General features: G+C 40.0%; 1 protein-coding gene across 1 annotated transcript in view; it reads left to right on the top strand.

Moving 5' to 3' along the window:
* The window catches only part of COL19A1 (collagen type XIX alpha 1 chain), a 315,760-nt gene that overhangs the window by 3,831 nt on the left and 294,613 nt on the right, over nucleotides 1-17,316 (top strand). The window contains exons 2-3 of the mRNA XM_077812674.1: nucleotides 2,586-2,660; nucleotides 3,221-3,320. Coding sequence (XP_077668800.1) covers nucleotides 2,586-2,660; nucleotides 3,221-3,320 — 175 coding nt within the window. The remainder of the gene's footprint in view (nucleotides 1-2,585; nucleotides 2,661-3,220; nucleotides 3,321-17,316) is intronic.

Below are 17,316 nucleotides of genomic sequence, written 5' to 3' on the forward strand. Positions count from 1 at the left end.
GTCAGCTCCTTGTATGAAAAAGAATATGTAGGAGAAGCTGTTGCTCTTAACATTCTAATCTCTTGGCTCAGCTGTCTAGGAAAATATACTATTGAGGTGATGGGGTCATTTTTAGCACAAACTAGAAGAAGAATTGCACTAGTTCTTTCAGTTTTTGTGGGTGTACAGAATACAACCAGCAAAGTAGCATTCATGTGATCTTAGTATGCTGTGCTTCCTGCCATGACTGTTATGCCTTTGATAAAAATACACCCCCGGTGCATTACATGGTCTTAAGCATCTCAGGAACAACTTCAGTCAGCAGGATAGCAGAGAAATTAAGGTTCGAATCTTCACTTGGACTTTGTGGAGAGGGGCCAGAACGAGCCAGGTCCAACTTCCTGATCCGCAGCCCTAGTGTAAGTTAAAGCTGCTGGACAGGAGTTATGCTGGTGTCAATTCAGAGTAACTCCCTTCACTGCCACAGAGTTGTTATAGATGTATATTGGTGTAAATGAGAGCAGAATCAGGCCTGTGTGTTTTCTATCGGTTCAGGGATAAAAATTTATCTAATGCGAACGTGACTCTATGCTCTAGAGTGTATATTTCCGCCAGAGTATTAGAAGTACAGTAAGTACATTATAACAGAGAACTCACTACACAATAAATGCAACTGAGAATGGGCTTGTATTGCCAACTAGGAGTTTGATGAAAGATTACATATAAACTACTGAGATGGCAACACAAAGACTCTTACAATTCTGCATATTGTCCTGGGAAAAATTGCCTCTAATGTGACTTGTTCTTTGGTAGGAACAGTAGAAATAAATATAGTATCTGTCTTCTTACATATCTATTAATTGATATATTTGAAACAAATCTGCCCATAAATTACCTTGCTTTCTAATTGTGGGCTGTAGTTTAGACAAACGAAACAGGGTTTTTGACAGAATCTGATGCATATTACTGCCTTCACCCAATCTATGTTTAAACATTTCTGAAATGAAGATGACATTGGTTTCATTAATCATTTTGTGAGGTAATAATTTTTTTATCTAAACTATATCTTCCAGCTATAAATTTACTAGTTACTTCAAATTAGCCACTTAAGCTAATTGTAAAGATGTGATACTGTTATACATTGAGTTGAATTCAAGATTTTTGGGGAAGAATGTATTTTCTGTATTATTACAGAGTCAGTGTTATATTGCAGGCATTTTACAATTACAAGTGTAACCATTTTCCGGGTCAACTTTCAGTCTCCAACATATTTGGAAATCCTTTACATATAGACTATTTCTAGGTTAGTGCTAGTTAATTCCTCCTCTCTTTTCACTGAATGGATACATTGGAAAGCCCAGTGTCTTCCATTGCTGAAACTTCAGGCTTATTTTGGCAGTCTTTTCTGGGCACTTCAACTCAAGACAGGATTGCATGCCAACAGAGTTTCTGGACAAAATCCTGCTTTCCTTCCCTCTAGTAGTCCCAATAGACTTCAGTGGGACTATTTTCATGAGTTTGGTAAAAAGATACAGCCCTGTTTTAACATGCAAAAAATTGACCTTAGTCTTTATCCACTTCTTGAAAAAGTGTGTGTGTGTGTCTCTTTACTGAAGCATAAAACTGCTGCAGCATGATAAATGTTGGGTTAAGCTTCACGGATATTAGATTTTAAGGTTTTGGAAATGTAGGAGTCCATATATAGGCCCTCATACTTAAATACTACTTATTAGAGACAAGCTAGTAAGAAGGGTTATTACTTAAAAGTTTTTAATATACTTCCTCAAATTGTTAAACTAATTTACCCTATTTTATTATGATTTCAGCTGTTAAATGTAACCACTCTGTTAGACTTTGCCTCTGCATGTGTACTATATTACAAATATTAGAATACTGTGCTTGTTTGTTTCTAGTAAACACATCAATGCATAGTTAAAACAATCCCTAATGCAAAGGTGCTTAATTTGTAACAGTCTTTTAAAGAGGCAAGCAATGAGATATTGTTTATATAATATGACAATATCCTTTTTAATCCACATTTTGAGATTATTTTCTACACTGCAAATAACATTTAACTGTTGCGAGGGTAATCCATCATATACTTATAACTTTTATTGTTGTATCTTCATAATAGCATCTGCTGTAAAATCTTCTTTTTTTCAAAGTTTACTGTACACATAACCCCTCACCCCTGCCAAGCATATGGTGTTCTGTTTTATGGTATTCTTGACTGGGGAAAAAAAGTTGTAAGAATGTAATATTATTTCCCACAGTGGTTGAATAGTTAATATGTGCTTGCTTTAATCACAAATGATTGAATTAAAACATGATTACATCTTATCTGTTTATAATTATAGTATTAAGAGAATATTTTGTACACTAAAATGTAATTACTGTTGTTTTAATATGGTAGTTTGGTTTATTTCATGATCCTAAATATAAAGAAACAAGAAGGAATATTAGTAGTAATCTAATTACATTGAAAATTGAACTCTGTTCATGTTGCCTTGCAATTCACTGTTTATTACACATGGCAATAATTTTGTCTGATTTATTTTTTATTTGCTAATGTTTGATGGGAGCTGTTATACTGTATTCTTTTGTAGTTAAAGTGTGTCCTATAATGAGACCAGATGGACATCAGCGTAGACATATCTACAAAGAAAATCTTGATGTTTCAGGTAAGTGACTTTTTTAATACAAAAGATAGAGCATCTAAAATTTACAAACCTTGGGTGAAATCCTGGCCCCATTGAAGCTGGCTTTAACTGTAAAGAGACAATAAAGCATTTTAAATTAAAGCTGTCTTTAATATTAGAAAAATTGTTTTTATTAAAATTAGAATAAATTTCTGTAATTTTCTGGCTTAAGTTCTATACATATACATTGGGGTTTTTTTTAATTCTTACTTGTAAAATTAGTCTGGATTTAACATTCACTTCTCAGACTTACTGTAGATCTGCAGCATAGTTATTCTCATTAGTTCAGATGGTAAAAGAAAACAGCCAGTGCATTCCTCAGAGGTTGAAAAGTCAAGAGCTGAGGGAATTTCACACTCATATTCCTTCCTATGAGAAAATGCAAACTGGAAATTTCTGTGACCTAAAGCATTGGGATTTGAAATAGCCTGTCAGTCTATAGACTAGAAAAGCATCAAGCATACTAAAAATCAATACTTTCCCCAGGCTTTAAAATTGCATTAAACAAAGAGTAGACTAAATTAATATATCACATTTCACAGGTTTTGATCTAGCAGAAAGCTTTTCCCTGAGACAGGCATCTTGTGGAGGTGAAAAAACCTGTTTTAAACTGGGAAGCACACCTCTTATCAGAGACACTCGGTAAGTAAAACAATACTTTATCCCTAAATATCTTTAACAGAATCCAAGCTAAATACTAGGTACCGACTAATATATTAAGCAGTGTATTCAGATAATGCCACAGAAAGATGTATATTAGGACTGTCAATTAGTCACAGTTAATTCATGCAATTAACTAAAAAAAATTAATCGTGATTAATCACGGTTTTAATCGCATTGTTAATAAAATACCAATTGAAATGTATTAAATATTTTTGGGTGATTTTCTACATTTTTAAATATATTGATTCCAATTACAACACAGAATACAAAGTGTACACTGATCACTTTATATTATTATTTTTATTACACTGTAATTTTATTGCACTGTAAAAATGATAAACGAAACAGTATTTTTCAATTCAACTCATACAAATACTGTAGTGCAATCTCTTTATCATGAAAGTGCAACTTACAAATGCAGATTTTTTTTTTTTTGGTTATATAACTGCACTTAAAAACCAAACAATGCAAAACTTTAGAGCCTACAAATCCACTCGGTCCTACTTCTCAGTCAGCCAGTTGCTAAGACAAACAAGTTTGTTTATATTTACGGGAGATAATGCTGCCCACTTCTTATTTACAGTATCACCAGAAAGTGAGAAAAAGCATTTGCATAGGACTTTTGTAGCCGGCATGGTAAGGTATTTACGTGCCAGACATGCTAAACATTCGTATTCCCCTTCATGCTTCAGCCACCATTCCAGAGGACATGCGTCCATGCTGATGACGCTGGTTTAAAAAAAAAATGCATTAATTAAATTTGTGACTGAACTCCTTGGGGGAGAACTGTGTCTCCGCCTCTGTTTTACCTGCATTCTGCCATATATTTCATGTTCTAGTAGTCTTGGATGATGACTCAGCACGTTTTTCATTTGAAGAAAACTTTCACTGCAGATTTGACAAAACACAAAGAAAGTACTAATGTGAGATTTCTAAAGATAGCTACAGCACTTGACCCAAGGTTTAAGAATCTGAAGTGCCTTCCAAAATCTGAGAAGGATGAGGTGTGGAGCATGCTTTCAGAAGTCTTAAAAGAGCAACACTCAGATGTGGAAACTACAGAACCCGAACCACCAAAAAAAGAAAATTAACCTGAGTCAGATGCCACCAGCAAAAGATGGTGAAAATGAACATGTATCGGTCCGCACTGCTTTGGGTTGTTATCGAGCAGAACCCGTCATCAGCATAGACGCATGTCCTCTGGAATGGTGGTTGAAGCGTGAAGGGACATATGAATCTTTAGCATCTGGCACGTAAAGATCTTGCGATGCCAGCTACAATAATGCCATGAGAACGCATGTTCTCATTTTCTGGTGACATTGTGAACAAGAAGCGGGCAGCATTATCTCCTGTAAATGTAAACAAACTTGTTTGAGCGATTGGCTGAACAGAAATAGGACCGAGAGGACTTGTAGACTCTTAAGTTTTACGCTGTTTTATTTTCAAATGCAGGGGGTTTTTGTACATAATTCTACATGATAACTTTCATGATAAAGAGATTGCACTACAGTACTTATATTAGGTGAACTGAAAAATATTATTTCTTTTGTTTTTTTACAGTGCAAATATTTGTAATAAAAAATAAAGTGAGCACTGTACACTTTGTATTCTGTGTTACAATTGAAATCAATATATTTGAAAATGTAGAAAACATCCAAAATATTTAAATAAATGGTACTCTGTTATTGTTTAACTGTGTGATTAATCGCTTGACAGCCCTAATATATATGTTAGCCTTTAGGTGTTTTCATTTGTAACAAGCTTTCCATTCAGAAACTGTAGTTATTAAAGTTTTACCTCATCTTGATTGCAGAGACCAAACAGATGAAAATTGAATGAAATGTATGCTACTCCTTAGTATGCCATAGTGCTGGTATTGAAGTTATTTCTCTTTCTCTAATGAGGAAGTTTAATTATTACCACCCTGATCCAGTGCTCACTGAAGTTAATGGTAGTCTTTCCACTGACTTCTGTGGATGTTCGGTCTGGCCCTGTATGGATTAAAATTAGACTGAGTTGCAAATAAAATACTGATTCTATAGTCTTTCCTCAGATAAAATTCTCCTTGAATTCATACCTGTTTCTTTCCTCATTTTTCTTAGAGTTTGTCCTTCCTTCCTTTTGCTTTTTTTTTTTTTATGTTCTTTTTGGACTCATCTTGGTCTGACTCTTTCTTCACACTTCTCTTTTTTTTTCTTTTCCCCTGGAGTTAATTTGTATGCGAGTTTCTTATCTACCTCCAGCTGCTCCCAGTTTCTTCTTCTACTGGCTTCATTTCCTGCTTCTTGTACTCTGTTCTTACCACAGTACATGCTTCAAAGAGTGAATAATGGATTTTTCACTTTACTGGCAATTCCAAACAATAACAAACTCTTTCATTTCTGGCTGAACAGAACACAACATTTTTTTGGCAAATAAAAAAGTTGAAAATATTTGGAGTGGAGTTGAAAAGAAAAGTTTCATTTTGACCTAACCTGAAATTTTTCATTTAGATTTTAGGCACTCTTACAAAAAGGACTAGATTGATAAAATGCCAGATGGGAGGAGAGAAGCAGATATATAACTTTTAGCCAAGTGAGTAGGATACTTTTTCAGGGGTGTAGGAGACCCAGGTTCAATTCAGCCTCTGCCTGATGAGGAGAAACAGATTGAACTTGGTTCTACCGCATTGTAGGAGAGTGTCCTAACCATTGGGCTATGGTATATTCTGGTTTCTCTCTCCTATTGAAGCTGTAGCACTGTGAATAATTAGTTAAATAATATCTGGAACAGGGACATGAACTTGGGTCTCCTACGTCCTAGGTGAATTGTCATTCTTGTTCTCTGTGGCTTGATTATGACTATTTATTGTCATTCACAGTGGCAGTTCATAGTCATTCATAATAAGGACGAAGAGTCATTAGGCCAGAGAGAGGAAAGAGAGTGAGAATGAGTATGTAGCTTCCTCCCTTCTTCCCTCACCCCTCCACCTCCTGGCATTTTGCTTTTGTAAAAATGCCGAAAATTAAAATAAGTTTCAGATCAGGTTCAAACAAAACATTTTTGTTTCAATAATATTGAAACACTTAGAATTGTTTTTTGTTCTGTCTTAATTATTCAGCTAAGTTGACACAAATTTATGAATAATTTCAGGTTGGCAGAAACCACATTTTTCGGCAAATAAACTATTTGCCAAAAAAAGGTCATCCAGCTCATTTTATATACTAATTATTCTAAACATCAGAAGAATAATATCCTTCTTGGCTATGGAACCATCCTATAGAATTCTATAGCAGATATATGATGACCACATTCTATAAAGTGATTTTAAATAAACCTGCAGGAAGTGTATCACGTTCTATTCTGTTCTGTAGGACCTTTCCATAAGGTTGGTGATAGTGTTAGTAGATTTCAGGGGAAGTTCTTCTCCCACTCCCAAGGTGCCTGACCAGTGCTCTCCGTACCGCTTCTGTCCCCAGCTGCCCTTTACAGCTTCCTTACACTCGCTCTGCTACACTGAGTGAAGGAACAGCCAGAACTGGAAGCAGTGAAATGAAGGGAAACAGGATGATAGCTACTGGTTGATGCTCAGCAGGTCCTAGTATTTGGAGGGCAAAGTTGCCTAAAGAATCTGTCAGCGTTATTTTTCTTGCTTGCCTCCTTTCAGTTTGCTGGTCAGGGAACAGCTCATTTAAGCCTCTGGGATGAAGATGGGGAAGTCCAGCTGTGGTGGTGTTTTTTTTTTTGTTTGTTTGTTTTTTCTCCTCTCCCCTATCCTCTGCCTTCAGCCCTGTTTTAGGTCATGGATAATGAACTCAAGTGAAGGGTGAGCCCAGACACGAGAGAGGATGGCTATGCAGGCCTGTACTGCTTTTAGCTTTACATATTTAAAAAGAAAAGTAGGCTTTTCTGTCCAATCCCTCTGTCCATTGTATCCAACTACAATAGATGTGCAATTTAGGCTGATGTGACTGCTGGAATTATTAGCAGTGAAATACTTAAGAATGTTGACATTTTAATATAATTAGGCTGGAGAGTTATTATCTTATTGATCTTAATAGGGACAGGTCAAGACTTTCAGAGAATTTGTTTTTCAGCCTGTCTTCATGGTGAGGAAGGATCATAGGTTCACATTCAGAAATATATCTCCGTAATCAGAGAAAAGCTTGGAACACTTTTAAAATGAAAATTTAAACTTTGCAGAATTTCAGACTGATGTGGGGGAATATCAGATGGGCTCCTCCTGGTATGCGGGCTGGGACTTTGAAGTCTATGGTTTAATGTAAGTTATGATTTCTCAGGGGAATCAACTTTTCTGTGGATTATTACCTCCATTTTGTAGCAAAATGCAAAACAACACAATTTACTTTTTCTACTTTTTGTTAAATGTATAATATTTCTCAGGTTTTCTGCTAAAACAGCTTGTTTGAAGCCTTTCAGTACTTTCAGATATTTTTTCTAAACACTTGAGCTGCTTTTTAGAAAGAGAAATTTCATAAATTAATTTGAAAGGTTGACTGACAGTAAGGAGAGTAAAGTCACTGTAATTTGATATGATGGGATTATAAAGAAAGCTGGTCGGGAACACAGATACCTGCCACCAGAAATACTTTATCTCAGTTGCCCAACCACAGTGTTTTTAATACATTCTTTTTCATTAAATCGCCTTCTTTTACATTGTGTCAGATTATGTAGTTCCAGACATCTCAGTTTAATCAGATGCAACACGACTTACATGTTCATCCCATCTGATAGGATATGTAAATAGATCTGGTATGCTGTGAGTAGCAGAACACTGGTACCCATACTACAGGAAACTAGAAGGTATCTGATTAAGCTGACTAGCAAATGTCAAGATCTCCACTTTCATTTGACTCATTCAGCTACAGTGTGGGTAATAAGCTATGCTTTCCACTGTTCTTGCGTGATGCCATTTGGGTTTTTTCAGTTGCTCTGGACTAATGCCACAGCTATTTATATGTTTGTAAATAAGTTGCTGTCAGGGCATTTACTGCTCCACACTAGGGCACCTCCTTGTGGCTTATCTGCGGATTAGCTGTCAATGAGTCTGACCCCCGCTTCTTCGGTTGCTTACTCCATGGTCGGTCTGTCTGTCTCTGGACACAGGGTACTCCCTTTTTGCTACGTGGCTCTTCAGCCAGGTCACTATAGTCCTCCCCTTCCAGGTAACAAAGACCCAGTGGCCATACAGTCCATTTAAACTCTCAGCAGTCTTCCAATCCACTTCCCAATCTGTGCCAATTTCCCAGTGGTTGGCAGGGTAACCCAAGCCTGCCCACTACTCTGGGTTCCAGCCCAGGGATCCTATGCCTAGCAACTATGGTCTGCTCAACCTCAGACCTTGTTGCTGTGCCCCTGGGTTCTTTCCTACCTTTTTCTTCTCTATCTTCTTGCCCACCTCTGGGTTACCAGTGGAGTTTCCTCCCCTCCTCCCCCTTTTGACTTTTTGCCAGAGTCTGTAGTCCAAGACAGGATCCCAGGGGCTTTTCTCACCCTAGACCTCTTCCTAGAGAAGAGGGGACTTGGTTAAGTATAAGGGAGTGACTGTAGAGCTCCTCCCTGCTGCCTCTCTTACCACCAACTTCCTCTTTATAGGCCTACCCCAGCTCCTCCCACAGCTCATTACACTGAGTTTGGGGTATTTCCTGTCTCTGTATCTCTTATGTTCAAGACATTTTAAAGGGTAAAGATTGTCACCAGTGACAGGAGGCTACTGTGCATAGCTTATGTTTTATACTACATAGAAAGAATAACAATTTGATTATATTTATGCAAGTCCTTTGTTAATGGTTACTACGAGTAGATGGTGAAGTTTTAAATTAAAATACTATAAGTCAGATGCTGCAGTCCTTACCAGATATTACGTTCATTGGGAGTTATTCCTGAGTAAGACGTTTGGGACTTGGCCTCTAGACACTAAACAAAATGCACGGTATGTGACAATCTGATTCTAGAGTCATCGTAATCTTATAAAATATATTGTTTCATTCTGTTTTAATAAATATAAATAATGGAGAGGTATTTCAGTAGGTATGGTTTAATGAGGTTGTAAAGGAAGTGAACAAGCTAGTTACTTTGCTAGTGTGAGAGGAGCTGAAATACTGTGTATGAAGGTAAATCTCCAGACACAGGAAAAAGTTTTGGTTACTTTTTGCCTCAAAAGTCTGCAGAGTAGTATTGGCTATTCAGGAGTTTCAGAAGCACGGTTGGAAAGCTGAGAGTAAGCATATAAACGGCCACAACTACAGTGTGTCCCATTGAGAGGGCAACATTTGGATGTTTCACAATTCTTTAAAAAAAGAAAACGAGTACTTGTGGCACCTTAGAGACTAACCAATTTATTTGAGCATGAGCTTTCGTGAGCTACAGCTCACTTCATCAGATGCATACTGTGGAAACTGCAGCAGAATTTATATATACACAGAGAATATGAAACAATACCTCCTCCCACCCCACTGTCCTGCTGGTAATAGCTTATCTAAAGTAATCGTCAGGTTAGGCCATTTCCAGCACAAATCCAGGTTTTCTCACCCTCCACCCCCCCACACAAATTCACTCTCCTGCTGGTGATAGCCCATCCAAAGTGACAACTCTTTACACAACGTGCATGATAATGAAGTTAGGCCATTTCCGGCACAAATCCAGGTTCTCTCACTCCCTCACCCCCATCCAAAAACCCACCCCCATACACACACAGAGTCACTCTCCTGCTGGTAATAGCTCGTCCAAACTGACCACTCTCCAAGTTTAAATCCAAGTTAAACCAGAACATCTGGGGTGGGGGTAGGAAAAAACAAGAGGAAATAGGCTACCTTGCATAATGACTTAGCCACTCCCAGTCTCTATTTAAGCCTAAATTAATAGTATCCAATTTGCAAATGAATTCCAATTCAGCAGTTTCTCGCTGGAATCTGGATTTGAAGTTTTTTTGTTTTAAGATAGCAACCTTCATGTCTGTGATTGCGTGACCAGAGAGATTGAAGTGTTCTCCGACTGGTTTATGAATGTTATAATTCTTGACATCTGATTCGTGTCCATTTATTCTTTTACGTAGAGACTGTCCAGTTTGACCAATGTACATGGCAGAGGGGCATTGCTGGCACATGATGGCATAAATCACATTGGTGGATGTGCAGGTGAACGAGCCTCTGATAGTGTGGCTGATGTTATTAGGCCCTGTGATGGTGTCCCCTGAATAGATATGTGGGCACAATTGGCAACGGGCTTTGTTGCAAGGATAAGTTCCTGGGTTAGTGGTTCTGTTGTGTGGTATGTGGTTGTTGGTGAGTATTTGCTTCAGGTTGCGGGGCTGTCTGTAGGCAAGGACTGGCCTGTCTCCCAAGATTTGTGAGAGTGTTGGGTCATCCTTTAGGATAAGTTGTAGATCCTTAATAATGCGTTGGAGGGGTTTTAGTTGGGGGCTGAAGGTGACGGCTAGTGGCGTTCTGTTATTTTCTTTGTTAGGCCTGTCCTGTAGTAGGTAACTTCTGGGAACTCTTCTGGCTCTATCAATCTGTTTCTTTACTTCCGCAGGTGGGTATTGTAGTTGTAAGAAAGCTTGACAGAGATCTTGTAGGTGTTTGTCTCTGTCTGAGGGGTTGGAGCAAATGCGGTTGTATCGCAGAGCTTGGCTGTAGACGATGGATCGTGTGGTGTGGTCAGGGTGAAAGCTGGAGGCATGCAGGTAGGAATAGCGGTCAGTAGGTTTCCGGTATAGGGTGGTGTTTATGTGACCATTGTTTATTAGCACTGTAGTGTCCAGGAAGTGGATCTCTTGTGTGGACTGGACCAGGCTGAGGTTGATGGTGGGATGGAAATTGTTGAAATCATGGTGGAATTCCTCAAGGGCTTCTTTTCCATGGGTCCAGATGATGAAGATGTCATCAATATAGCGCAAGTAGAGTAGGGGCTTTAGGGGACGAGAGCTGAGGAAGCGTTGTTCTAAATCAGCCATAAAAATGTTGGCATACTGTGGGGCCATGCGGGTACCCGTAGCAGTGCCGCTGATCTGAAGGTATACATTGTCCCCAAATGTGAAATAGTTATGGGTAAGGACAAAGTCACAAAGTTCAGCCACCAGGTTAGCCGTGACATTATCGGGGTTCTTTAACACTCTTAAGTATAGGAAATACTGCAGGATCTCAGATACCATAGTGTGGTAAATGGATTAGTATTTACTACTTCAAAGTGATCAGTGTATCTGAAATTGTATCCTAGGTATTAGATTCATTGTCAGCTTTCCTGTGGTCTAGGAGCATATTCCTTGTTTCAGATGCAAATTCGGACTCACTGTCTCTGATATTCCCTTTTTAGGGAAGATTCATTGAGATGGTGGTAGCAAGGAAACTTTCTGAATTTGATAATCTTAGATTTCCTCACTCCCTTTCTGTTTGCCTTTAGATAAGGGTATGTATTAATTGCTTTGGCTGATGATCTCCAAGCACTGGACAAAAGCCAGGTGACCAAGCTAACTCTTTTAGATCTGTCAGCAGTTTTTTCTATGGTTTGCCATGAGGGGTTTATTGACTGTACTGCAGCCCCTAGTTGTCCTCAGGTGGACAGTGTCAGACTGGAGTTTTCGTTTTTTTTTTTTCTTTCTGAAGATACGTTGGTTGTCCAAAACCATTCTCTGTTCCTCTTCCTTTGGGATCTCTTGTCAGGGGAGCTGCTGGGGTATTTTGTTACCATTTCCCTATAATGTGTATGCAAAGCCACTGGGGAAAGCAGTGATATTACTGGTAGCAACTCAGCCCAAGTATGCTGTCTGTTTCTCGTTTTCCTCAAACTTGAATGATGCTCTGTCTCTCTGCTTTTTCCATTGCCTGCCTTAGATTGGGATTTACATTAGAGTGGCATGAAGCTCGAGACAAGAAAGGGATGATTCTAGTGGGTTGTTGAAGGCTCTGGAAGATACATGAGACTGGTCATACTCGGTCAGACCAAAGGTCCATCTAGCCCAGTATCCGGTTTTCCAACACTGGCCAATGCCAGGTGCCCACAGGTTGACTGGGTGTTGTGTGAAAAAATACTTCCTTTTTGTTTGTTTTTAAACCTGTTGCCTATTAATTTCATTTGGTAACCCCCTAATTCTTGTGTTATGAGAAAGTAAATAAGGAAGTGTTATTTACTCTTTCTCCAGCAGAGGTGGTTACTGTTGCCATAACTGAGTCGGTTTTCTGTTTTAATCTAAGCCTGAAATTTGGGAATGCATTGTGGCTCCTAATGGCACTTAGAAATACTGATCTAAATGGTATAGGTGACTAAGTATTTTCTCATCTGTTTCTAGTAAAACATTTGCAACCATTTATCTCTGATCTGGCCCTAGCCAGAGTGATTCCTGCCCTTTCTTAATGCTAGGCTGTAATGTACTGTATATTGAAATATTGTTAGCTCTTTTTATGGTTCCCTAATATTCAGGGTCTTGTGGTTAGTTTGTTAGGAGGAAAAATTGATGATTGGTATTTAATGGACTCCCTTTCCCCCACCCTCCAAGAATATACACAGTCATGATTCCCAGAACACAGCATGATAAAAACAACAGTTGCTGACAGCTCCAAGCCTCTTTCCAGCCAGCACTCTGCCCCCAAAATCTCCCTCTCATGGATTTCTCACAGAGTCACGCTGAGCAAGTGCTTCTCAGTGTCTGTCTGTCTGTCTGTGAGCAGAAGTATACTCTCTCACACACACACACCAAAACAGTAACCAACCCACTCTGTATGCATTCAGACCCCAGCAAAAAACCCCTGACTACCTACTTCAGCTTCTGATCATCCTTGTATGTGGCTTCTGTTTTGGATGGTGGCTCCCATTGTTTCAGCCATCTTACACTCTTTAGAAATGACAAATGTAATGGAAAGTGACTGTCCATCTGCTTGGTGGTGGCAGTTACAGGTAACACATTAAACAGTTCTTTTCTGCTTTTAGGTGCAATAAAGTGTTGGCTTTTGGTTTATTAAACCTTGTATGACTTAGGTCTTGGCTGCTTTTCTCCCCATATACCACAAATTCATTTAACATCAGCTAAGGTGCTGATTGAACAGTCTTCAGATTGAACATAAGAAATGTCTGGTCTTCTGGTTGCCGGTTATTTTCAGGAGAAGGCCCTTGACTCTGGAATTCTTAGCTAAACCAAGAATGTGACTTTATTGCAAAGACCCAGGTTTTTGCCTCAGAGTAGGCAGGAAGATGGGTTGGAGTTTAGCTCCTTTCCTTTTCTGCTTCTGGTGGAAGGTCCTACAATTGTCTATTTAACATACTTGATCATTGCTTGCGGTTCATGAATGAATAAATAAAATACAGTGGTTGCCATTAAATGTTAACTAGGGCCTCTAGATACCACCAGATTCTAGTCATTTCCAGGAATCCTAAAAATCATTTGCCATGGTAAACGTGGAATTTGCATATGTACAGATAATCTTTTGTTTTTATATTTTGTGAAAAAATAAAAACATACAATGGAACTCCAATTATCCAATCTAATTGGGACTGGAGAATGGGCATGGCTTGGGCTGTCAGCTTAAATACTGTAAATATAGCAATGAAACATTGTGTTCGACTGATACCTATATGTATTGTGGCTAGGGAAACTAAAGTTCAGTGTTTCATTTTAATTGTGGAAAAATGCAGATTTTTATGTTTATCAGAGAATTTTTTTTTAATCATGGAAAACTAGGATCCCTGGTCATTCAAGGTGCCCCCTAAGACACTCTTCAGTGGAGGTTCCAACTGGGATTATTTAGTCTGCAGAAGAGAAGAACGAGGCGGGATTTGATAGCTGCTTTCAATTATGTGAAAGGGGATTCCAAAGAGGATGGATCTAGACTGTTCTTAGTGGTACCAGATGATAGAACAAGGAGTAATGGTCTCAAGTTGCAATGTGGGAGGTTTAGGTTGGATATTAGGAAAAACTTTTTCAGGAGGAGGGTGGTGAAGCACTGGAATGGGTTACCTAGGGAGGTGGTGGAATCTCCTTCCTTAGAGGTTTTCAGGGTCAGGCTTGACAAAACCCTGGCTGGGATGATTTAGTTAGGGATTAGGTCCAGCTTTGAGCAGGGGGTTGGACTAGATGACCTCCCGAGGTCCCTTCCAAACCTGATATTCTATGATTCCCCATTTTCAGCAAAGGAAAAACTGTGGCATCTGTGGTAAATGCTGCCTTTAAAAACGAACACTATAAATATGTCTATTTTTCTGCATATTTGTAATATTACTGTTTTTGTATTTTACATGACTTAATGGCACATTTAAATGAGGAATAAAGCAATGCAAAAGCAGAACTACCTGTTCTTTAAAACTATGGGTATGAACATCTTTGGTAATGGATTTGAGTTCAGGTTTTGGGCCTAAGTTACTAAGGCCTTGTCTACACTAACCGGGGGTTTGACATGCAGCAATTGATGCACTGGGTATCGCTGTTCCGTCGACTCCTGTATTCCACCTGAATGAGAAGCGGAAGGGAGTCGACAGGAGAGCAGCCTGCGGGACCGTCCTGCCTGGCCCTTGTGCTCCGGCCGCGGAGGCTAGCCCCTGGCCCTTCCCCCGCTGTACCCCCTCCTCCGCCGCCACATGGGCAGCGCTCTGGGCAGTGGGGCTGCACACTCCTGCAGGGCAGCGCGGCAGTCTGTCTGGCTCCGGCAGGACAGTGCGGCTGCTAGACATGCTGCTCTGAGTGGCAAGGTAAGAGGGCCGGGGGGCAGTCAGGGGACAGGGAGCAGAGGGCTGTTGGATAGGTGTGGGAGTCCCGGGGGACCTGTCTGGGGGCGGTTGGATGGGGCGGAGGTTCTGGGGGTGGTGGTCAGGGGATGGAACAGGGGGGGTTGGAAAGATGTGGGAGTCCCGGGGGTCTGTCAGGGTGTGGGGGTGTGGATAGGGGTCGGGGCAATCAAGGGTCAGGGAGCAGGGGGTGGGGGAGGTTGGATAGGGGGTGGGGTCCCAGAGGGGCGGTTAGAGGCAGGGGTCCTGGAAGGGGGCAGTCAGGGGACAAGGTGCAGGGGGGTTGGATGGGTGGAGGGTTCTGAGGGGGGTACTCGGGGTGGGAGGGGGTCGGATAGGGGATGAGTCCAGGCTCTTTGAGGAGGCAAAGCCTTCCTTAATCGGCCCTCCATATAGTATTGCAACCCCAATGTAGCCTTCGGGCCAAAAAGTTTGCCCACCCCTGGTCAAATGAGACGGGGTTATAAGTTTTGCCTGCCCATTCCTTTATTTTAAATAATTTGGGTATTAGAGAGAGAGAGTCGCAGGGCCTCTTAAGTGGTGTCTGCTAGGAGGCCAGACTTCTGAATCACATGGCTTTATAAAAAGCCTTTTTAAACCCTGAGTTGTACCTGAAATTTCAGCTCCATTAGAACTGTGCTAGAAGAGTTTATAAGCTCTGTGAGTCTCATGGGCTATGTATCAGAGGGGTAGCCGTGTTAGTCTGTATCAGCAAAAACAACAAGGAGTCCTTGTGGCACCTTAGAGACTAAAAAATTTTTTAGTCTCTCAGTTTTCGTGCACTATAACCCACTTCATCAGATGCCATGTAGAATTTTAGCAAGGTCTAAGATAAGGGGCTCAGTCTGGTTACAATTTCTAAAGTTTAAGCCAGCAAAGCTTATAGCTCCTGTTATTTCTTGTATATCATTCTGCCATGCAGGATTCAATGTTGTAAATCATCTAAGAACCACATGTGAGGCTTCACTGAAATTATACACGCCAACAGCATAGCTTGGCCTGTAGAGTTTGTAAAAGCTTCACTGAAGTTACAAGCAAAAATCATTTTAGACAATTTTTTTAAATTATATAGATAAAGGAAGTTTTTCTTCTTTAATAAAAACTAAAGAAACTCAGCCAAAAAACTTTAATGAACAGTTATGGTTGAGAATATATTATTATTTAAAACAATGTTAATAGAAAATAACTTTAAAATCCTAAATGGTAGAAACTCAGGAAATTTGCAGTTTAGGTTGCAACACTAACTTCATCTCTGCCCTTGTATTTCAGTCACCTCCACATTTACACGAGACACCTTCTCCTTTACCATGTGTGAGACATCCTTTTTTCATCCACTTTTCCATTACGGACCAGACTACAATATATTCCAATCCTGTATGCAAGCCAGAGATTAATCTTCTGTATGCACCATACCAGAATGTATTGGAGAGTGCAGTCTACCTCATCCACACTCCTTGTTGGTCAACCCACTTTACATATCTATTCATTATCTGTGTAGGATTAGAAAGTGCCAACTGTTTCATAATACATACACACAAGGCACTGATTTCTGGCTCCACAGGCAGCCTTAATTCTGGCATTTCCTAACTTTGGAGTGCTTGACTTTGCAAAGTTAATGTTTTTTTAACATAGTTCTTGTGTGTAATTTTCTCAGTTTTAAAAAAGCAAACTGAAAAGACAGCATTTCTGTCATGTGACATTGACTCACATAGCTCATCAGCAGGGTTGGAACCTTTAAGCTCCACTACAGAGACCTCTGCCACTTGAACTAATGGAGTAACAGGTAGTAGTAGTAGTAGGTTATCTTCTGTGTGGACCAGCTCTAAGATGGAATGGAACACTTTGCCAGCAGGTTTCATAGGTATTTGTTGATAGGAGAGGAATGATGAGACTCAGGAATCTTAAGTTCCATTCCAGGCTTTGGAAGGAAGAGTGTTCTAGTGAACACACTCTTCTGCCCACTCCCCTCACAACCTGTCACTTCCTGAGTCCTGTCTCTACATCACCACTGCGCTCCTCCCCTCATTCTGTTCTTCTCACTTATCAGTCCCAATCTTTGTCCATTAAATCCTTGTCTCATTCCTCCAGACTTCCTCTTTCAATCCTTCCTTCTTCTCCATCCCTAAACTCAGTCTCCTTACCCAGCCATTCTTAGCCCCTCCCTAGCCCCAGCTCCTTGTTCTCAGTCTCCTTGCCCAGTCAGTCCCATTCTCTCCAGTCACAACTGGTCTTTCTAGTCCTTTCTGGCCTGCAGTCGCCTCGC

Source organism: Eretmochelys imbricata, chromosome 3 (assembly GCF_965152235.1).
Source record: "Eretmochelys imbricata isolate rEreImb1 chromosome 3, rEreImb1.hap1, whole genome shotgun sequence".
Taxonomy (NCBI): domain Eukaryota; kingdom Metazoa; phylum Chordata; order Testudines; family Cheloniidae; genus Eretmochelys; species Eretmochelys imbricata.